Raw genomic sequence first — 24,662 nt, forward strand, 5'->3', positions numbered from 1 at the left:
CAAGTGCTTTGAATGCAAATCTGAATTCTGCCATTCTTAAGAATGTGCTTAAAATTAGTGATGAAAACCTACTTGCTAACATTAAAGTGGATATATTAAGGGGAGCAAAAGAAAGTTAGATGGAAATACATTGCAAGATAAATGTGTAAGAATTTTTTTTCTTTTTTGAACAACAATAAAATATTGGAGTTTCTTTATACACTTTCTGACACGTATACAAAGGCAAAAATTGGTAATGTTTTGATGACCAAGGACTGCATTTAATCTTGGGAGTGGGGGAGAATGTCTCTCAATTTTGACGCAGAAATTTCAAGACTGTGACATACCATTTTATCTCATAATTTGATAGGGAAGACCAGTTCTTGCTGTACTGAACAGCCTTATCTCTGCATTAAGATGTCTATTAGAGCCCCCCTTTTAAGGGCTTCCTTGGAGGCTGAGGGGTTGGGTGAGTCCTCTGACAGGGGAATACCCTTTCTTTAGAATCTGCCTCTGCAAATATTCTTGCCAAGATTAAAACATTTCTCTTTGCCCAAGCATATTAACTTGTACAGAGTACCTATACATATTTTTCAAGAATTCAACGGTTTCGCCAATGTTTTGTTGGCAGATTGTATTTTCATTATTTGTTGAAGCATTTTTATTGCTTCCCTGAATAACCGAGAACTTGTATATATTTACAATTGTGTCTATGTGTCTGTGTAACATATATTACCCAAATAATCAACTTGGAGCAATGCTGCAATGAGGACTTTATAAGCAAAAGAATCAAAGCAAACTCCAAATAACATAGAACAAAAGAAAGATTTTGTCCACATTATGGGCAAGTCTCTCTTTCTTTGGATCAGTATTTCATAATCAAGATGCTAATAGAGGAAAGGCCCTGGCTTATACGTCATCTCAATTGTCTTATACTGTTTGGACATAATTCACGTGATGGTTATGATGGACATAATATTAATATAATGGATTAGACACTTACTGCAGAACTTTGAGAAAAATGAAGAGCACTGTAAAATGGTCCTTTAAATAATGGAATAAAACTGTGATGTAACAGATTGTTTGGGGAAAAGGTTATTTGTTAAATCTGAATACCTGTTAAATCCCAAATAAATTCTGTTATTTGCATAAATATATAATTGAAGTTTTTAGATAATTTGTGAGTCAATTTCTGCCTTTTGCAGATTGCATAATGACACAAATTAAGTAAATGGGCATAAATGGAGTAAAATTGTCATTTGCATAATTGCTCAAATGATATAATTGGCACAGATTATATAAATTGCCTTAGTTGTCTATATGACTTCAGAAACAATGGACTTTGCTTAGAAAACGAAGTCCAAAATAACATTTTTAAACAACATTTTAACTGTTTTCATTCAAACATTTAACTGTTTCCATTCATACATACAGAAAAAGGCAGCGTACTGTAAATTGAATGTAGGTAAACAGTTTCACAGCCCAGATCAAGCCATAACAGGCATTATCACACTGAAAGAACAGCATCTTTGTCCTGTTGTGTAGGAAAAGATGCCACTATGCTTGTGCCATGATGTTTTCAACTAGAAGCCTCAGAACTAGATCTGGCCTCTGAGTATGGATCTGAGATTTCCCTAAAAATAAGGGATTCCTCTTCTGGATCAAAGGGGGAATGGCTTTTAATGCCACAAAACCATCAAGTAATTGCTTTTTTTGTGCCCCCTTTTAGGATTTGATTGGAATTAAGATGTTTTACTGTTACAATGTTTATACATCATGATCAAGTTTGGTAACTCAATGAAAATGAACCAGGTGCAGGGGATTATAATCCATTTCTGTTTTCATAATTTTAAAAATAAAAGTGAATAAATCACAAAATGCTTCTGATCTAAGAATATCAACATAAAGAAAACGGCGTGCCTTTTCTTTTTTGTACAGCTAAAACTCATATATGGATACGGATGTTTCTTTTGATAAAAAAAGAGAGAAAGAATGCAAATAAAGTTTCCAAAATTATTTTGCAACTGGTCCAAGATTTTGCTGCAGTCCCTACTGAGCTCATAGCAACTATTAGCAAGTGAAACTCAACAGTATTTGTTAGTGTTCCAAGAATCCCTAGCTCTGGGAGGCTGCTGGAGCATTTGGACTTTGGAGACAAAGTTGTGGCTGTTTTGACTAAATGGCTCCCATGGTGGCTGTGGCTATTTCTCAATTGAACTGGTGAGACCAAAAGAAAAGTGGCTTTACCAAGAAGCCAGAAGGGGCTATCGGGTTCCAAACTACAAAAATCTCTTTTGAACCCAAAATTAGTATAGAAGGACAAGTGATTTAGGTTCAAAAACTAATCATTGCTAGGAGACAGAGTAGAACACAGAATGAGATTTGAGACCAAAATGCCAAATCACATTCTTGTTCTCACAGTACACAGCAACATACCAATTTCAGAGAAGGCAGACTGGTTATTAAAGTTGAGCCAGATCAAATGTACATGTTAATCAGAAAAGAACACTGAATGCCAAATGTATTTTTGGAAGCAAGGTATGAGCAGGTAATGAAAATATTTAAAAAAAATATTTAAAATTAAGTATATATTTAAAATATTTTGAACATTAAGTTCTTGAAAAAAATGTTAAAATATCAAATACACCACAGGAGGTGTCTGCAGATATTAGCACTGTTGATGGACTCTCCTTTAGGGATCTGGTTCAACTCTATTGGAACTGTTCCCTGCTGATAAATAATGTCACAGTTTAGCCAGAACTCAAAGGATCTCTTTGTTTGTTGCTTTACATCATATCATTTATAAACCATCTCCATCTGGCCAATTCTGGGCAGCATTTATGAGCAAACTAAAATGAAGTTTATACCTCAAAAATTAAACAATGCAATATGAATTTATCATAAACAATACATGAATATCTTGCAAGCATCCCATGGGTTTTCCCCTAATTTTAGAAATACAACATCAGACTTAAGAGCCATTTCTCATCTTTTCTTTTATCTAAAAATTGCTGAGGACATCTGGAAAGAGAAAATAGCCTCAAAAGAGAAAAAGGGTGAGCATCACCTTAAGACTCAGGATTGATGCTACATTAAGTAGTCTAGTATTGATACTAGACCAGTATCTAGAGATAAGTAGGAATATGTGTATGAGCCAGGCAAAACCCACATGCAGCACCATGGTGTGTGCTTTATTTTATTTTTATATATCACTGATACTTCTGTACTGGTCTAGTCCAAAAACTCCAAGTGGCTCACCAGCTCCCCCGTCCTTTTGCATCTTGAGAAGATCCAGATCAGCTTTCATTAAGTGTAAAAAAACAAAGCTACCAGTACCTTGATGGAATGTGCTGAAAGGAGACCTGGGGATCCCATCATCATCCACCAAATGTTTACTCTTCTTTGCTTCTATATGTAGAATTTCTCTATAGGTTAGCCAGCCCTATGAGATATGCCAGGTTCAAGAGTCTACTGGAACTCTTTTGTTGCAGGGTATAATAACCAATCTTGAAAGCTTCTCTTTCTCTCCTTTTATACTCAAGAGAATCAGTTCCTTCCTCATTCCTCCTCTCCATCTTCTTTTCAAGACTTAGCTGGTGTTCTGTTCTTCAAGGTTATCTCCTCTACCTTGGTAACTTTTGAAAGCTAGAATTACCAGCTGCGTACAGAGGTGCCTGAATTAGTATAACCCAAATACTGAAAATTAAGATTATGGAGAGATCTGAGTCTAAAGGTCAAAATGTGATACACACCTTGGATGGCCGTGCATGTAGTACCTATTAGTCTTTTTCTGGACTTGTTTATAGATGTTGCAGGAAAATCAACATTAATTCAAATTTTTTTTTGCCTTTCAAATTTGAATCTGTTTGTCCAGTCTATTCCATTCCACAGTCAGAGGTTGCAGCTAAACATGGAAATGGCTGTTGTCATTTGTGTTTATAAAACTTTATGTATCCCCAAAGATGAATATGAATGATGATTTTGTGCCCTTTTGAAAGGCATGAGCATTTTTTTCTTGACTTCTGTCTTTCTTTCATAGGGAGTGAAGGTTCGGGAGAAACCATTCAAAAGGAAACATCCACCTGTGACATTTGTCAGTTTGGGGCAGAGTGCGATGAAGATGCAGAGGATGTTTGGTACAGAAACATACTTACATATTTGTTTGATTTGGAAAATATGACTTCTTTGAATGTGACTTTCCTAGTGGATCACCCTCAAAAGATAATTTAGGGGAACAAAATGTGCTTTAGATAGATAGGTAGATAGATAGATTAGATAGAATAAACAGACAGACAATATTTAAAAATAAAAGAAATACTGCTGTAGAAATTTATCTGAAAAATAATGTTAATGAGGGGAAAAAGCACTAGGATTTGACACTAGCCTCTTCCATAATGAGATAGATAGATGATAGATAGATATATAGAGTGGGGGAGAAAGAGACAGAGAATTGCCCACAATTTTTTGACCTCTAACAAACACATAGATTGATTTTCTCCATGAATATTAAGTGACAACATGTGTCTGTTGAAATAACCAGCAAGCAGAACATTCGTGTAGTGTCGTTGTGAAGATGTTGGAAAAGAAATGAGGAGAGTCAAGTTTAAATCCATCCTCACCCATGAAACATACTAGGTGAATTTGGGTCAACCCCTGCATTCCTGTTCTATAGAGAAATTGGTGAACTGTTATCTTGGATTATTAGAAGAAAGGTAGGAGAAATCTAACAAACAAATATGTGAATAAATGCCTGTCAAAGACACCACATTTTAATGGAATGTGTCTGGTGATAACAAAAACACAGTACAGAAAAATTAGAAATAAATAGGAGGATCAGCAGCATAACTTGGATACTCCCCAGTGTATATATTGAAGATTCAGTATATATACACAAATTGCTACTCATTAAACCCAGAGAATTGTCTTTTCATGCACTTAATGGTTGAGTTTGAATAACATTCTCAAGCAGATTAACCAACAATTTATTGTCTATGTTTTCACCAGTGCTCATGTTGGTTGTTTTCACTTTAATGACTTAAAGCAGAGACCCCTAAAGGGTCAATGGGATTATCCAAAGGGTCGGTAAATGGCAGGGAGTCAAATGGGATTCAGTAAATATTTGGGGAGTCATTCAGTGGTTGTTAAATAATGGATGCTCTGTTGGGGTCAATTAATTTGAGGAGGCATTTGTAGAGCTCCACACCAAACCTTAATTCTGAAGGTGGGGCCTGGCTAGTGGTTACCCAGGATTGGATTGTCAGCCACCAGCAAGAGTGGCTCTGAGCTGTCTCTATTATTGTTGTTATAGTCTTTGCTTGTAGTACTTTTAGTTAAAGTAGTATTTATTGAATTATTTTCATACAGTAAATGTTTGGGATTGATGAACAATCTGTCATTTCATGAAGGGATGAATAAGCTAAAGAGTTTGGGGACATCTGAGTGTTGTGTGAAATCTGTCCTTATGATAAATGTAGGACTTTGTATATGGGATGTAGTTAAGAAATGGGTTAAATGCCTAACCAGTTTACACAAAACTAATCAACAGCTGAACTGCTGGAGGTCAAAATCGGTGAGATGGCTAATTGAGCATCATAATGCAAGCTCCACTCCCTTGGAATGTTTGTGCAATGACTTGCATACAAAGGGAGCAGGCTTGCTTCATAAATGTTCTTTCTGTCCTCTTACCAATGTTGATCCTATCATCCCCTGTGGGTGCCACTACTACCAGCTAATCATTTTGATGTGGATTGTCCAAGGAAACCATTGAGATTCATCCTTACTTGAGGGTAAAAGGAATTGAACCTGGGGTCTTCTGCAGGCCAAGCATATGCTTTACCACCATGTTGTACGGCACTTCTATGTTAGGGACCCCTCATGTTGCTTTTCAACAATGTCTGGCTGTCAAGTCTGTCAAATCTCTTTATCAAATCATATTGCATTCATCCTTTCTTTCCATTGGGGAGGCACAAAAATTAAAAAAAAGTTTTGTGACCTGCCTGATGCTTGATGACAGTTCTTCTTTTTTCTCAGCCATGAGCAGACAGCAAAATCAGTAGAATTATCCAGCCCCAAATGAATCATAGGTAGTACAAGCCTTATGTTTAGGCTCTTCAACTGAGTATTTTTCCATCTTACATTCATAGTCTCTGCCAGCCAAACTCAGAAAGGTTCACTGTTATTAATTACTCTTCTACCAAGATTAATTAAAACTCTGTCAAATAAATGTACCATTTTTGATTCAATATATCTCCAGGATATTCCAAAATGAAAATATTTAATTAAAGGAAATATTTACTTAAGTTAAATAAAACAATGAAAAACATCAGATACTCAGAAACAGTGGCCAATTTCCTTATGCATTAGGGGACAGATGAGAATTAAATATAACAAAATTGATATTCAGTATATCGAAAAGCTATAAAATGTCCCAGTTTTCCGACTGAAGAACGTTCAGCTTAAAAAATATCTGATGAATCTCATCAGCTAATTGTGGCCACTCTCTCATTCCCAGCCCAGCCTAGCTCCTTTAGCACCTAGATAGCAACAATTGGAACAACACCGCCTTTGGAAACAAAGAGAAAATACCTCTAAAGCAATCTATATCTCAGCTGTGCTTTAAATGTATTTCACAGCTTGGAGTTCCACAAGACTTCCTTCCCCTCATGTAATGTAATCTGTTAAATAGGGAGATACTTAATATTAAGTATTAAGGGAACAAAGGGAGAACTCATTGGTGGAGGCAGTGATGCAAAAGAGCCAGGGATGTGCTGTAGATGGGACTAGATTTTACATTTTTCCAGGGTTTGGAGGGGGTTAAGTGGTTTCTTGTGTTTTTTTAAGTCTGTTAAGTACTTTGGGGGGCTTCCATCCCATTTGTATGCATTATGGCATGGACAGTGAAACATTTTTTACTATCAGTGACAATGTTACTCTTGAAGTAGAAGGCTCAGAGGTGCTCAGATTGCAAAGGTATTGTCATCTATGGCCGGGGTAGACAATAAATCTTTTGCAAACTAGCAGTTTTGATGGATTTATCTGAAAATCTGAATTATTGTCATTCCACATATTCCTGCACCATAACTCTAAAAAAAGGGGGGTCCATGGTTGAAGCTTGATATAACCTATTATATAGATAGTCTTGAGCAGCAACAACACTTGGTCAAAAATGTAGCAGGCCTTCCTTAAGTTCAGCTTCAATCTACATTGAATCAACCCAGCATGACAACTAAGAGAAGAGATACTATTTTTGTACTCAGGCATATGGCATAACAGTAATGACAAATGACCTCACAAATAAACATTTTTGAGATTCCCATGAATATAAACATATCTCTAAGAAGCTCCACCATATCAAATCAAAATAGTTTCATTCATTCACTCACTCAATCCTTCATTTATCTGCAACCAATGTAAGGGCTGCATCCTGTGCATTCAAAGTAGGATCTCTAATTTAGACTCTATCTTGCAAGCTAGCATATATCTTACCAACAAGGAACTATAGGTAACATACTGATGGTGAGTTAGTGAGATGTAGATATGTTAATTTGCAGAATAATCTCTAGATTAAAAATCCTACCTTGCATAAGATAAAATAAGCATGATTGGGGCAAAAGTGGATTTTGATTGCACTTCTGGCATACTGAGCAAAATGTGCCAAAATTAGCTACTTTTTTTTTTTTTACTGTTAGCAGGATGTCCTACATATGGCATGGGTACAACTAAGGCTTAGTTACCCAATCTTTGTTTTTTTTCTCTTTTCCTCAAAGGGATTCTGTGAAAAATGTGATTGACCAAAGCCATTAGGGGCAGCAGAAGTTAACAACTATGGGGCTGTCATCATCATCATCATCTAACATCTATGACATGAGGAAAACTGTGATTTGGAATATAAACAGAATAAATGGCAAGAATAAATGGAGTCAAGATAGTGGTTTGTAGCAATGCAGTTGAAGCCTTGTTCCTTTTGTACATGTATCAATGTTGTACATATATACAAAGGAGCATCGATCATAATGCCATGACCACTGTCTTGACTTCTTCGACTCTTCAACTATAGATACCACTAATAAATAGCATACAGTATGAATTAATTAAAGGAAGAAAAGCAGATATGTTATTTGTAAAATTAAGAGAAAAAAATAGCATGCAATAGTTCCAAAGGAAGGTTTACTGATCTTATGGAGTAGAATTGATAAATATATGCAGGGACAAGAATATGTAGGTTTAATTATGAATGATGAATCAAAAGGTTAAAATGTATGCCAGAAAGTATTAATTGCTGTCATATAGATAATTGTGTTGTGTACAAGTGAACTATTGATCCTACTTTCAACCCAAAATGAGTTTTGAATGAGCAGATTAAGGGAAAATTTATTCTGCTGACTTGAATGGGTGACAAGGGAGTATAGGAAAAGCGACTGGATCGTTTGGAAACCCACAAATGAAAAAGAATGGTATTGTTTTCAAAAGCCTGTTTTAAAATATGTGGTTTACGCCTACAATCAGTCTATTTAATCATAAATCGTGGCAGAAGAATTACTGTATATTTCAAAGTTTGGTTGATTTGATCATCGATGAAAGCATATTTAGAAAATTAGTAAAGTTTACAACGGAGATGAGAGGTTCTAAATCTGTGACAGAATGGTGCCAAGAGTAAATCTTGGGGGGAAATAGATATGGAAGAAAAGGAAAGAAGGGAAAGAAATTAGAATAAAAGAAGAGCTCTAGGAGGTAAAAGCACAATTTCTTTACATAACAGTATTACAAGATAGATTAATGGCTGAACAGAATTAATTCAGACAGTGGACAGAAGACAGAAGGATGTAAAAACTACTTCAAACAGAATGAAAAGAATCATGTTAGAGTGCCACACAAGTATGTGGAGGTATGTTAATGGGAAGTAGGAAAGATTATTATTTTTCTGGAATATTGAAATAAAAGAGGCCGTAGATGAGAGGGAAAGATTAGAAGAGGCAAACACAGTACAGAATAAATTTGATGGAGTTTAGAAAAATGTTTTGGAAATGTGTGAAGAAGCCTCCAGCAAAGTGAATAGAGTTAAAAATAAAATAAAATTGATTGTTATAAAACTATAGCGAAAGAAAGCTGAGAGAATGTTTTAAAAATTGGGATGAGAATAATAGAGTTATGTTGATGGAAATGAATGTTATAAACATTACAGTCCCCAAAAAAACATTTATGAAAAGGAAATCACGGATGCTTTGAGAATGTTACAAAATGGTAAGGCTGCAGTTATGGGTAGTCTAACCCAATGTTTCTCAATCATGGCAGCTTTAATATGGGTAGTAGCTTTGCTGGCTAGGGAATTCTAGGAGTTTAAGTCCACTCATCTTAAAGCTGTCAAGTTTGGAAAACACTGGTCTAACTGAAGAAGAGTTAAACTATGAATGAGTTTTGCTTACAGAATGACTGTGTGTCTTGTTTAATATGTGTATGAAAGTTCTATAGCCAACAGTTGGAAAATTTGTTCCCCTCCACAAAGAACTGTTTCTCTACACTCAGGACAAAAAGAAAAAAAGCTATTGTGAATGCCAACACAATAGTAAGATTTTTTTGCTTCCTTTGAGTCAATTTACATTATTTGCATGATTAAGTTATTATGTAGAATCCAGAATAAAAATTGGAAAGTGCAGTGCAGAGCATATGAATTTTTGCTCTTCTTATGTCATTGATAAATGTTTGAATGTGAAAAAGTATATTGTATATTTCTTGCTTTATAAAAAAAAATATGATAAATGGAATTGGGTTGAAATACATGATTTTTGCCCAAACCTGGAATTGGAGTTTGGTTGCTGAATATGATAAGAGTGATATATGATAGAAATGGATATTTATTGAATGGCTCAGGAATGAGCAGGGAGTGATATAAGGGTGTATAATGTCCTCTTGGTAATTTATTATATTTATGATTAAATATGGAAGGAATGCATATGATGACATTAAAATACTGCTGCTTGAATATAGTTTTATATGCAGATTATGTCATGTTGTTGGTTGAAACCCAGAATGATTTCTATCAAATTATATTTTATGATGCAATGAGAAGTAAAGATCTGAAAACGAATTTACAAAAGACTAAGGTACTTGTGTTTGACATGGAAAACAGAGTGAACAATTTCAAATTACATAAATGGCAAAAAAAAAAAAAAAAACTAGTGGATGAATTTCTCTACTATGGTAGAATGTTTACAAAGCATGGGGAAATGAGCGGGGAAATTTTCAGAGCTGAGACTGATAGAAATCTATGGGACATGGGAAGTTGTAAGAAATGAATATTTGTTAAAATAAGCAAAAATGGCTGTGTATCAGAGTGCTTTTCCGCACTTTGTTATGTGAAAGTGAGTACAGGGTATCCCAGGAGAAACATAAAAGTAAGTTGAATGCAGTGGGAAGAAGTGTGTATTATGTGGATTGAATATAAAATGAATGACTACTATGAAAGAAATATATTGTGAGGAAGTTTGGTTGTATAGAGAAAATGAATGAGGGCTGAATAGCAAAATGAATACATGAAGAAAGAGTGAATGGGTCAAGAGAAAAGAAAAGACAGAGAAGGTCATGGTTGAATGAAATAGATAAGATCAGGACAAAGAGAGATGTCATTATTTCAAAAAACAAAAGGCAATGTAGGAAGTATGAAGCAGGAGAAATAATTCCTTAGCTTACAGTTTCTTATTTCGTTTTTGCATGGCATCAGTTCTCTCAAAAAATAGTGTGATGACTGTGTACATATGTGTATCATTTTTTTTTTAATTTGCTAGATTTAAATCCAGCAATTCCTCCAGGAGGAGGAACTTCTTCTAATCTTTCCCCACAACAAAAATCCTGTAAGGTATACCAGCTTGAGAAAGAAGGGATGGCCCCAAATTACTCAGTGAACTTCTTGAGCTAAAGATGGAGTTAAAACCAAGTCTCCTTAATCCTATTTCAACACCACTTTATTAGGAATATTTACTTTGGACTGTTGAAAACTTCCTAAGAATCAATCAATCAATCCCCTAAGAATAAATCTATATGGATTGTTTGCTTTCTAGCCTTGGGTCTTAAGAGAAATACTAATGGGATAGTTGCAAAGCAAACTTTCATTCATCAAGCTGTAAACAACTTTAGGTGAGTCCTACACAATGAATATAGAAGGCCCCAGGCTCAGTTGCCAGCTTTGGCAGGTTGGGTATGGTAAGCTCCTGCCTGCAATTCCACTCCCAATTAGTAAGGAAAACACTTGCCAAGAAAATATATATTACCCAAACTAGGTAATATCATCAGTGCTAGTGATAGTTTAGGAGGCCAAAAGAGGCCGTGTTATCCACACAGTTATTCTCTCTTCCACTGTTGTAAATAGTCTTCATAATTTTAGTTTGATACAAATCACAAAAGCATATGTTCAGAAGTGAGGACTTTAGGCCAAACAGGAGTTTGATCTCCACTTTCCCATGTACACCAGACAGGAAATACAATCAGATTCTGATTCTTCTTAATTGTAAATCTTGCAAGTCTGAAAGTACAATTACCCACTGTCTCTTTTTACAGCCTGATAAGTTAGGAAGGATCATTTCTGTTTCTTTCTGTTCTTCTTACGAAGCTGCAGGCTATGGCATGCAGCTGCCCTCTAACACAGTTGTTCCCTAAGTACATCTCTTCCCCCCGTCTCCCAAGATTATCCCCATATACCATTTTAATTAACTAGACGTACAAGTGTAGAGAAAAACATTATGATGGCAGTGTGGGTTCATCAACTTGGCCCTGGATGATCCATTCACTATCATAACTTCATCAGTCATCCCCCACATCATTCTCCAAGATGTTGTGCATTAGACCCAAGCTTTGTGGAAGCCAATGTCCTTCCATCTCTTCCCCTTCTTGTTAGCACATTTTGTTTTGGGAAATGTGAATCTACTACACATAGCTTGGCATCCATTAGTGAACATCCTTCACTTTCTTGAAAACGAAGGCTCCTCCATTTAAAGTCTTTAACGTCTCACTTGTTTTAATTTGTGAAAGCTTCTTGTCTGTAAGGGGATCATATATTGGCATTATTCCCACATTTAATGCATTTTCAACCTGTATAGGCTTCATGAATATTTGAAAGCAGGCCAGTGGCTGTGCCCATTTATTAAGCACTAGACTGCAATCTACTGGTAAATCAGGCATTCCCTGTTACTGGCTTTGGGGCTGATTTCTGAGCTAAGAAAACAATTGACTTGGAATGATGGGTGTGATTCATTGTAACACCCCCTGAAAAAAATCAAAGGGAAAAAAGAAGCATTAATGTTCTGAGCAAAGGAAAGTGTTCCAGAGATAGCCCTCCCCACTCTTCCAAACCTAAAAATGTGTATTTTAAAAACCATCTCAGAGCTCCTATAATGGGTGTAAATAGAACTATATAAAAGAAAGTGCCCTTTCATCTTACAAAATTGCTTAATGTCAGAATAACAGAGTAAAGAATTGGAAGAGACCTTGGAGGTATTCTAGTCCAATTGCCTGCTCAAGCAGGAGACCCTATACCAATTCAGATAGGTGGCTGTCCAGTCTCTTCTTAAAAGCCTCCAGTGGTGGACCACCCACAACTTCTAAAGGCAAGCCATTCATTTAAATGCATGGCTCCCTCAGAAAGTCACATCTGGAATCCTAAAGGATTGTCCTATAAGTCAGTAATCTTTCTGATTAATTATATTTTATAATAAAATGCTCTTTGGCTATAGTCATAGTAGTAATTAAATAACATAAATGCGTTTTTCCTTTAAAGGAAGTGGTAAGATAAAGGATGAATATGTTGGCTTAGATGGACACACATCTATTTTATAGATTGCCATAAACCTCAATACATAGTGTTTCTAATTATTGATAGCCCATGAACATATTTCTTTTTAAAAAAATGGTTTGAGTGAAGCATCAGAAAACTAGATAATCTTGAAAAAAGTGCCAATGAAAGCAGATATATTCAAAAACCAAAAAATAAATATGTGAGCCAAAATTTACTATTTATTACATCACCCTCATTCTGCTGGCAATCCAGAGGGAGTAGTAGAAAAAGCATACGAGTGGAAAATAACTGTGATTTCTTTCCCCTATAATCATTAACCAGCATTGGGAACTCTGGGAACCATATTGCCCATATATTGGAAGTACCAGAATTCATAGAAGTCTGGAACATGCTTCTCCAAGAAGTTATCAACTGGACCTTTGTAAAAGATTATGGGCTGGTCTAAGTACTGTTTATGGGCTGGTCTAAGTACTGTTTCCAGTTATATATGCAACTGATTCAGCATCTCTCCCATCACACCTCATTGTTAGATGAACATATTATATTTAGAGCAAGCTGCTAAGTCTCTACGGTTACTTCACTCAGCCTGTAGGAATCACCCACTCATCTAGGAAAGTGTTCCGAATTCAGTGAGGTTACTCCTAAGTAAACGTATATAAACTATGCAAGTCACTCCATCTAAAAGGAATAAAACCCAACCACTACCAAGCTGTCTAGGGGAATTGTTTGTCAAAGAAAGTTACCAACAGGATTTATTTCAGCTTCATATTTCTTTTCTAATTGCAGGTATACATTATATGCAAATTTTGTGGTATGCTGATTCAGCAAACAAAATCTCACATCAATACACTCAAACTGAATTCTCATGCAAATATACTCCATTTTCTGAGCACAAAAATGAGTACAAATCATATAGCTGTCAGCAGCCACTACCCCTAAAATCAATGTTGCTCAAGTAATCAATATTTATCTTTATTATGGTTAAAAATATCCAAAATTGAGCAATGGGAATAATAAAAAAACAACTGATATTTTTTCCCCAGCTATCTTTATCCTATGGCAGTTAAATCAGTAAAGGGTCATATATCAGCTCTTCTTGCTAGAGCATCTAAACATAATGAGGCAATACCATAATTTGGGATAATAGCATTATGAGATTATTTGAAGGCTCTCCTGTACTATAGGGCAGGGGTGTCAAACTTGCATGACATATCGGGACTGTTTTCCCCTTTGCTAAACCGGGTGGGGGCATGGCCAGTCTGTAATGTATCCAGCCTGCGGGCTGCAAGTTTGACACCTCTGCTATAGGGATACAAGCTATTGGATGTTGAGCAGTGGTTGCAGCCATTATATTACCTACTTGCACTGTGGTCAGAACATTTTAGCTATGTAGCAAACTTCATAATGCTCTGTAACTGGCATAGTGCTGATTTATTACCTTTACTTTGCACAGAAAAAAAAAACGGAAAGCTATGATGCTTGTCACCCTTACCCTTTCCCCAATATTCTTGAATATATAGAATACAACAAAATCTGGTTGGTTGGTTGGTGCTCTATGTGGGTTCCAGATTCTAAGAGATACTGACAACTTTTGATAGGAATCAGAATGCAAGGTAATTCACCTGAATTCCCAAGTGAAGTATGACACTACCGTGTTTCTCCAACAATACGGCCTCCACCAATAGGAAGGCCCAGCATGATTTCTAGGCATGAGGTGAAATTAAGCCCCGCCCCCAAAATTTAGGCCTATTTAAACCATGTGTTTCCCCGCCATTTCTCACATCATTCGTTAGAATTACACGAGGTGAAGAGAAATGGGGGGGAAGGGCGGGGGGATGGGGAGAAAACTTGCCTTTGGAGTGCCCTGCAGGTAGCCTAGGCTGGAATACCCCGATAGCCGATAGAAGCTCTCTGAAGGCAGAGTCCCCAGCCGCTTCAGGGCGTGGCATGGCTACCTGTGTCCCCTCGCCTTTAGGGCAGTCTCTTTCGGGCGATGGAAGTTCCCCAAGTGCAGCCACCAGCCACTTCGATCAGCCAGTAGAAGCGGCCTCGGGGCAAGCGCACACACACACACTCCCCTCGCCGCAAGGCCACTTCTATTGGCAGACGAAAGCTCTCTTGAAGGAAGAGTCCCCAGCCGTTTCAGGGCGAGGCGTGGCTGCCCGTGTCCCCTCGGCATTAGGCAGTCTCTTTCCGGCAATGGAAGCTCCCCAAATGCAGTCACCAGCCACTTCGATCGGCTGGTAGAAGCGGCCTCGCCGCGAGCGCACACACACACACTCCCCTCGCCCCAAGTCCGCTCAAAAGAGACTGCCTAAAGGCGAGGGGACATGGGCAGCCACTCCACGCCCTGAAGCAGCTGTGGACTCTGCCTTCGGGGAGCTTTCATCGGCCGATAGAAGTGGCCTCGCAGCGAGGTATGTGCGTATGGGACGCTCTAGGTGGGGGAGGAAATTAAGTCACCCCCGAAAAGACGGCCTAGCCGTTTTTTCAGGGGTCAAAAAAACATAAGGCCCGGCCTTATTTTGTGAGAAACACGGTAGAAAGAATACAAGCGTTTATGAGTTTAAGCATCATCAGCAACCAGAGTGATCCCATGTGGGTCTTCACGTATTCTTGAGATGGAATCCCAAATTTAATTGTTGGGAAGAAGATCATATCTACAATGGCAGAAAAAGGTCACTGAGGAAGTTCTGTCATATTCAGTCCCAGAGGCAATTCAGGATATATTTGTGCACGTACCTTAACTTTCTAAGCAATGATGCCATCTAAAAATGCACGAGGTTGGAATAATTACATATTAGAAATATTTGATACAGTAGTTTAATTTGGTCCAGATCAATTGATTTGGCAGTAACATTCCAGAAAGGCAAAATGCAGTCCCTAATGCTACAGATACATCTCATTCCCACTCTGCCTTTGGGGGTGTATGTTCAGATGTACAACCCTCAGAGTCACTCTGGGACATCTGGCATTATTATTCTGCATGGAAGATACAGTTTGGCTAGAGCTCTATAAGTGTGCAAGGATTCGGATCAGTATGCAATAGGATTTCACAGAAGCTACCGGATCTCCTTCAAGGGTCCATAATTCCAGAAATAGTCCAATCAACTCCCAGATTTATTACAATCAGTTTGACCTTCCCTTCTGAGTACATCCAGGAAACAGTTCCTTCCCCGCCCCTCCCTTCAATACTCCCTGTTGTATGGGGGGGGGGGTCCTTTTAAGATGTGTTTCTTTGTATTCTGTTTTTTAACTGGAGATAAGTTGAATGTAAGCTGATCGATTAGCTCAGCATTCTTTGGCACAATAAATCAGGACCAGAGCTTTTGGGGGATTTTCATTCAGAACATAGAACCATTCACTCTGAGCTCATGTGGAGCCCAGCCCTGGTACATAGAGAGTGTGGGGGGGGGAGTTCACCACATTCTGGTTTTGTGTGTGCGTGCATGCGCAATGGTTCTGTGGTATTTATAGTTACCCTTATTGATCCAGTCTCTGAGGTGAAATGTACAACTTATCACTTTACACAATACTGAAACATTGCTTCAAATTGGTATCAGATTATGTGACAATGATCTCTATTGAAATTCTTGTTTGTAACTTCCTATAGTCTACTCTGAAGATTTTGATTTAAAAAAAAAAAGCATGTGGATGATAACAAATTATTTGCTAATTTTGTATGCTTAATTTTTTTTTCTTTTTAATGGAAGTACATTAATAACAATACTATTGTTTTGACATTTTTTTAAACGAATAAAGACACCTAAAATGTAGTCTTTTTAAAATCATTTACTTTTCTTTTAAGAACAAGCCTTTGAATCTTTTGGAATACCTCACACATGAACACATGCAAACTTCCTGATACATTGTTTGTATCTAATGATTATAAATTATCTGCTAAATTGGGCATAATCAAAAAGAAATAATTTAGATGTCTGTGTACTAATGCAAGCCAATTGGATAACAAAACAGAAGAAATTAAATGATTTTTTCAAGATGAAAAGAAACAGGTATTATAAGAAAAACCTAATGTAATAGAACCCATATCTGAAATTGCATCTATTGATGTGGATGCACTGGATAGGAAAGGTTAATGGCAAATCACTCAGAGTTATTTGTGTATTAACAAAGGACTTGCTAGCTAGTGATAAAATAGAGAATGAGGACGGCGGAGAAAGAAGATCTGTTTTGAGCAAAGGTGACTTTCAGCCAAAGACTCAAATAAGATTTCCCAGTAGAAGAGGGCATGGAATTGTAATTGTGTACACCATAAAAGCACAAGTTGCTATCTGTCATACAATCCTATCCAGAAAACAAAGATCCTTTCGAGTTGCAACAATTAAAAGAATGGAACCCCTTCATAGATTTCCTGTTCTCCTTAGCATTGGTGGCTTGTCGAGAAACTGTTGTGTGAATGAGAGAGGGGGAAAGAAGCATATTTAGGGGTATGCCTACATGGGCAGAGTCTTCCTCCTTGAATCAAACCCTGATACAGCACTGAAGGGATAAAAGAAAATTGCCTACCCTAGTGGATTATTTAAACCTTTCCATTTTAGGAGGTCATAGGGTTGTCTGAACAAATTGATACCGTACTTTTGCCAGCTTTTCCATGTTTTTTTAAATTGGTGTAGAAATCCCACTTTTACACAGAAAAGAAAACAAACCTTTGAATATGCCTCCTCCCAAAGGAAGATTAAATAATATTTAAAAGCATATCATTCTTCATTACTATAGTCTCAACTAACCTAAACCACCTTAAAGGTAACACGTTTTTCGCAGGATGGAAACTATTTTTTGTTTTATATCAATACTAAAGTAGCTTTGTTGACTTCATAATAAAATGAGAAACAGATAAGCATGATACATCTTGATTACATATCACAATAGGAGATTCCATTCCCATCTATCATTATTATCTCCAAACTGGCACAATAAGGTAGGTAACAATGATAGGATAGCACTGTCTGGCCGCCAAATTGTCCTTCAATCTACAAGAGGGAAATGCTACATTTGTGAGAGATAGTGGAAGAACTAGAATTGTTCACAGTAATCAAAGGAAAATAGAGGGACTTCCTTTGGGGGATTGAAATGATGTCTATGGGACTTCTTTTTGTAGGTAATGGTAGATAAATCCTGACAAATATATAGGCAGATTCTAGTATAACTGAATCATTCCCAGTGTATAAACATTTCTGGCAAAAAAAAACCTCTTTGCCCAGAAAGAAAAGAATGTCTTTGAATATAAATAACTCGGGTTGGTAGTTGGGCTGTTCATCTGAGGTTCGAGCTTGGCTATTTGGTTGCAAACGTTTCATCACCATTTGACGAAACATTGTCAGCGCGCTTTGAATGGTGCTCATCTGTCAGAGTCCTGGCCTTTAAATACCGTTTTATTTACCTTTAAACCCTAATGAGAGGAGAGCAGTATTCTTGATTTTTTTCTTCATTTTAAACTGTTTTATGAAATATTGCAGCAAATTATTTTTCAAAATCTACTTTGTATATTCCATCAGGTCTAAATATTGAAAATCTCTTCTTCTTCTTCTTCTTCTCCTCCTCCTCATCCTCCTCCTCCTCCTCCTCCTCCTCCTTCGTCCTCCTCCTCCTGTTTTGTTTCATATATAAAAGAGAACAGAATAGCCTGAACATAGAAATCCCACATCCCAATACATAACCTCATGTTAAAAAGAAATTGTCCTTATATGCTTCAAGGAGTACACATAATGGATAACATGGTAAAGCACTTCTGAAGGTATTATAACAATAACGGTCAGGTCTACGTATTTTGCATTAGATTCCTTTTTGGAAGTCTAATCATTTCTCCTGCTATTGTGTGTGTGGGGGGAGTGTACATGTGCATACAAATGTGAACTCCTTCTCTTCCCAGGCACCTCATCAGTTTATGTATTAAGTAGGAGTCACGCCCTAGTAGCAAGGTGACTGGTGGCTTGATGATGGCCTATTTAGTTGCAATAAAATGCCATTTGGCTTAATGTGCAATTGAGAAAAGAGTGACATTTGTGGCTTCAGTTTTATGATCCCATGGACTGAGTGATCTTTTGAGCCTTTCAGTATCTTCAGAGGAAAGGAGATCACCAGCAGAGTTTCTTATTTATACCTTTCTTCTTTTCCTACTAGCAGTTTTGCAATAAATCACATTCACACTGAGTTTAATGGAAGCATGTTCAAGAAGGCAAGATTGTGACATTTTAAATCTGAAATCCGCATATTCACTATATAGATCACCCAGGAAAAGAAGTAGGACTTCCCCTACGGATTCAGATGACTACAAAAAGCCAATCCACATACATATTCCTTTGTCTGTTTTTGCCTTTTGCAATGTTTGATTTAGTACTAGGCACAGAGGGAAACCACAGTTTTGTTTCAAAATACTGTACTCTGTACAAAGAAATCAGAAGACTACCTGCTGTACTATGGGTTTTTCTCTGAATGCACTTGTGGTGGTAATAAGGGAAGAACGCAGGGACACACACACACACCCCTTAATAACTAAGGAAATTAGAGTGGAATATCAGTGTCTATAGATCCAAATAACTCTTTTCATTTTTCGTGTCATTATACCTTTATTGAAAAACTGCAGTTTAAAAACAAATTGCTCCAGAATCCCAAAACAATCAATTGGCTATTCTTGCTACGTAGTTCAAAAATAGATCAACGGTGTAACGGCAGCACAAATAAACGCTGCTGTTCCATTCAGATAAAAAAGAACTTTACTTACATACAGTTTTACCTCATTAAGAAGGACAATGGTCTCTGTTAAAAGTTATATATACATGCATGTATTGCACAGAAAACTTGACTGCTAATCTTAACATAGCTATCTTCACCAAGTTAGAACAGAACAGTCAGTAGAGAACTGACCAAGTTCTATTAGAAAACAGGGACATGACTTATAGTGGAATCTCAATAATTTCTGTCTGCCACATTGCTTAATAGTAGAGATAAAATTATTCTCCTACTTCTTCTTCCTTTTCACATTGCAGTAAAAAAGTGAATTTAGGCATGAACATCTATGTGGAAAGACTGAATCTGGCCAAGTCAGGTGCTCAGTCTGGGAGTTGAATGCTTTAATTCTAAACAGATGTTTTTGGGTTCTGGCTCCGATTCTGTGACACTCAATTTTGTTTTTTAAAAGTAGCTCCTACATGCCCAAAACGTGAACATCCACGTTGTAAGAAGTGCTTTTAAGAATTGTTTACTGTAGAATTTATCCAGAATATCCAAATAAATTTATCCAGATAAATTTTACAATAAGGGGTTGTAAAAGAATATCCCTGGTCTGTATGAATGCCTATAGAAATAAGTATTTTTGGTGTGGGATTCTTGTTTCGTTTTCAATTAATTGTTTGATCAAATTTCCCCCAAATTCATGTTTAAGAACATAAGTGTGTTTGTGTGTGTTACTCTTTTCATGTCTAGCTTGCCATTCAGTCTTTACACTGGAGGAACATTTGAAATAAGGAAACACTGCATAAAAATAGCAAAAACATGTGAAAACTTCACAATACAATTAACTTTAACATACAGTTTTACAGCATTTAAGAGGAAGAACCAAAGCACCAATCTGGTAGCTGAGCCATGGCAGGCTAAGATTCTCGGCACTTCAAGCACTACCACTGTGCAGCATTCAAAGTTCGAAAAATGATGCGGAGTGTATTTTTTGACCTTCCTAAGAAGCTCTCTCACATGCCCCTGTTGAGAAAGGATACCTTGAAGAGTTTAGGGTGGTCCCTGCTACCAGTCTTTTATGAGTCTGAAAAATAACTTGAGCAGAGAGCTCAGTTATTCCAAGAGCCTCAAGTTAAATAGCAAATGCAACCCAGATTCCCTTTTTTTGTTATGTGAAACAGAACTGTTCAACTGTCCTGGCTGTTGTAAATATATACCTGTTCTTCAGCCACAAAATAAAGAATTGTTTTAAAGGATAAGGAAGGCAAAGAAGTATCTTACAAAAGTCAACAAATTGTCACTCTTGAGGGACCAGGTGGAATCAATAAGATCACATCAGTATGATCCTTAGCACACATTCACTTAGACAGGATGATAACTGGATTGTAGCATTTTTCTACTAATGTCCTTCATAGTGACAGTGCTTGTTTATGAGCCCTACTGAACTTTTCTTGCTGTCTGAGTTCTCTATTAACCTGTTTCCCTCATGATGGTTATCCCAATTTATCTAGTTTCCCAATGGATACCATCTACAATGTCAGTTATTTGCTGTCCTTTCTACATTAAACACAAAACAAGCTTTTTCATGAATAGCTTTGGTTCCATCAAGCCTGGAATACAGCAAAAAGGATAATTTTATGTAACTGGAAAGAAACTTAACCTTCTGGTTTTAAGGAGCGGGTGCATAATTTGAGCCATTACCTACTTTGAAGAAGTCTGGGTTCTCATGAGATGTGAAGTGTAAAATGATAGCGAATAGTTTCACTTACTTGGCACTTGGCACACATTCAGTCAATCCCTATATCTGGATCAAAACATACATGCCATTCAGTTCAGCTTGATATTTATTTTTGAAATAAATCAGCAAAGAACAAAACAGTTGTTCTGACCCAGCTCCCCAAATACAACAAACCCTCTGAAGTTAAATCAATGATTCCTTTATTAGGAGCGCCAGCAGCCCAGGCAAAAAGTTTCTCTCTCATCACAGGCTAACAAGTCTATCGGGCAGGGAGATTAATAGTTGTCTGCCACGTGTATTAATCTCCGCCCCCTGCCTTTTATCGCCAGAGCTAGGGTGGGGCTTCACTAGCAGCGGTGGCTCTTCGTCCCAAGGACCGGCCCATAGATTTCCACTGCTTTCCTCTCCTCTGCCTTCTGCACATCCATGCATCAGGCACTGGACCCAGCTGTTCTTCCTCATCAGCCACCTCTAGACCTGGAGGCTATTGACTCTCCATCTGAGGCCTGATAGACTGCCCAGGCTCCACCTCTGTCTCTCTCTCTCTCTGCCAGCTCAGTTCCCTCTTCCCCCATGGTGCTCTCAGGTTGCCTTGATGCTGACCCTGACTCCCATGCTTCCTCCTCATCTGATTTGGCTGCTGAAGGGTCCAGTGACCGTTAGGCCACAACAACAGTTAACTAGCAAAAGGGGATGAGAGTTAGGCTAAAACAGAGAAGGGGGAAAGGGAGAGAAATGTGATCGATCACCAGACAAAATTTAAATCGTCTGTCTGCCTAAGAACACAGAACTTGTCAGATCCTTCCTTTGTTCTTCTCCATGAAGAAATCATTTGATGATGTATATAATGAGCAATACTTTTCTGCACAGTCTGTTTAATACTAAGCTTACAGTTTTATTTAATTTTAAACCATTGCTTGCATGGAAGCTGAGTCATGGCAACTGGACTTCTTTTTCTTTTTGGTTTGAAAAGTTTTGCTCTTATGCAAGTAGCTTCTTCAGACTGAAAGAGCTACTTCAATAAGCACCAAAACATTTAAAACCAAAAAGTTGCCATGACTCAGCTTCCACACAATTCTATCTGATAACCAAGAATCTTCATCAACATATAGTTACAATGTGCATCTTTTTTCTCTTTTTGCTGTTAATTTATTTTCTTTTTTGTCACATAGAGTTTATTTTAGTCATTTTATCCATGGGTTTGTTGTCTTTATCTGCATAACCAATAATTACCTTTTTTTTTTTTTGGCTGCTGATGTCATCAATTTTGTACTTCACTGACTTTTTTTTAAAAAAGGCCATATTGAACACAGTTAGGATACAATTGAAAATTGGTAGCTTGGTTTCTTTCCATCCTGAGGTAATGTAAGCCAGAAATGGAATGAAGATATTTCTAAAAAGAAGAGAAATCCCCACACTCACATATTCTGATAAAATACTAGGAAAAACCCTCCCTCTACCAACATAATTCACCACCTTGCAATATTGCCCTACCCAGACCCCATCCTAAACTACCTACCTATTTTGTTCCATTGCCCAAAGCAAGGTTATTCCTATTGAGACCCATTAATATTGTTGTTAAATATGCAAATTAATTAATTAATGAACCTACATTGGCTAGTAGAAGGATGTGTGTCTTTGTGCAAGCTTAAATGAGCAGTTTGCTTACATTCAGCCAGATACAGGAGTATATGTGAATTATGTTGTTCGCAACGTCCCTTTTAACTAAACTAAACTAAACATTGAAGTTTGAGTTATAAAACAGTATTTATACTGTAATTGATTGATTGATTAAATGCCATCAAATTGTTGTTGATTATGACCGCATAGATAGATTTTTCTCTGATGATCTGTCAAACAAAAATTATAGTATTACAGGCGATAGCAAAACACTTCAGTGGAAAGAAAATTTGCTTATGATGGGATTAATACTAAATGAATGGGTTGTAAATTGGTCTTGTATATTGGCCCCAAAGTAGTTAATAACAGCAACATTCCTGAATTGTGTTTACTTTCTGGAAGGATTCCCTCCAGCTCTGAGCAATGATAGGATGTGTTTGTAGCATGTTGTTCTGACCCAACCTGGTTCGAAGAGAGCAAACACAAGACAAAAGCAGCACCCCCCCACCTTTTAAGATTTCATTCATAAATATCTGTTTCTTCACAGATAAAAGGCTGCTTCCAACTAATTAGCTCCGACAAGAAAGAGCCTTGCCAAGTTGTTCTTCAAGGCTGCCAAAAACCCACAGATAAGAAATAGTTTACAAGAGTTTTCAAATACTAACTATAATGTCCACGAAGCTGAGTTTTAGAGTGTCTTTGCCTTCTGCAAAGAACGTTTCATCAAACCTGGCTTTTATCCTCTTGAGGGGGGGTCCTTGCAGCCTTACTCCTGAGTCACCCATGCTGCTGTAACTGCTCTCTCCTACGAGCAATCCTGTGTGCACGTGCACTTGGTTCCTCGAGAACATCCTCATCACTGCCCTCACAATCTCTGAAGGCAGCAGTCCACTCCCTAATGGTCCTGGCTGCTGATGTCATCAATTTTGTTCTTCACTGACATTTTTTAAGGCCATATTGAACACAGTTAAGATCAACCACCAGTATCCTATGAACAATACAATTGAAAATTGGTATCTTGGTTTCTTTCCATCCTGATCCTGGTCCTGGCCTTTCATCTGAGTCTTCGCTCTCCTCCACCATCCACACCTGCTTCCGGCTAACCACAACACATGTATGTGTTCTGAAGATTACAGTAGACAAGAAAAGATTTGCTGCTGGCACCATAGGTTGGCCAAGATGTGCCCTGATGCAGACAAGGAATATCATTCCTACATGTAACATTCATTAATTGACTGTGGCTATGAAAAAAATTTCATCATCAGAACCAATGTATATCAAGCTGAATGTCTGTGGTGTAGAAAGAATTTCTAATCCATGCTAGCTGCCCAAGTATTCAAGATCTTTATATTATTTTTATGTTAATATGATTACTCTTAAAATATACAATAACAAACAGGTATATGAACACATTTTTGAATATCCTTTTTTTCAATATACTTTGAATATATGCTTTTCCCAGCATTTGTGCTTGAAAAATATTAGATCAAAATACACACTGGTGCCTAAGTGTTTGAGTGAGTGTAGAGCAGATATTGTTCGTTCCTAGTATAAAACAATGGTAGATCCAGGGCCATTTGGGGTAGCTACCATACAACCAGGCTGCCAGCACAGGTATTTCTATCTCAGTAAGGGGGAGGAAATAAAGGAATAAAAGAAGATGCACCATCACTTTGACATAGACCATAGACAGGGCATGGTGACAAGTTGGAAATCATGCAAGCTGCTTGGGTTTGTTGTCAATTGCAAAAGAGAAGACTTGCCTCTTCCCAGTGTTGAAATATGTTTCCGCTGGCCATCTGTTCAAATGTTTGCTGCCTGTCTATTTTATATAGACAATGGGATTAA

General features: G+C 37.3%; 1 protein-coding gene across 1 annotated transcript in view; it reads left to right on the top strand.

The window, feature by feature from the left end:
* The window catches only part of TMEFF2 (transmembrane protein with EGF like and two follistatin like domains 2), a 250,121-nt gene that overhangs the window by 156,843 nt on the left and 68,616 nt on the right, over window positions 1-24,662 (top strand). Inside the window, exon 5 of the mRNA XM_087949547.1 lies at window positions 4,019-4,115. Coding sequence (XP_087805673.1) covers window positions 4,019-4,115 — 97 coding nt within the window. The remainder of the gene's footprint in view (window positions 1-4,018; window positions 4,116-24,662) is intronic.

This window comes from Notechis scutatus, chromosome 1 (assembly GCF_049901735.1).
Source record: "Notechis scutatus isolate UNSWTSFEM ecotype Mainland chromosome 1, rNotScu1.2, whole genome shotgun sequence".
Classification (NCBI taxonomy): Eukaryota; Metazoa; Chordata; class Lepidosauria; order Squamata; family Elapidae; genus Notechis; species Notechis scutatus.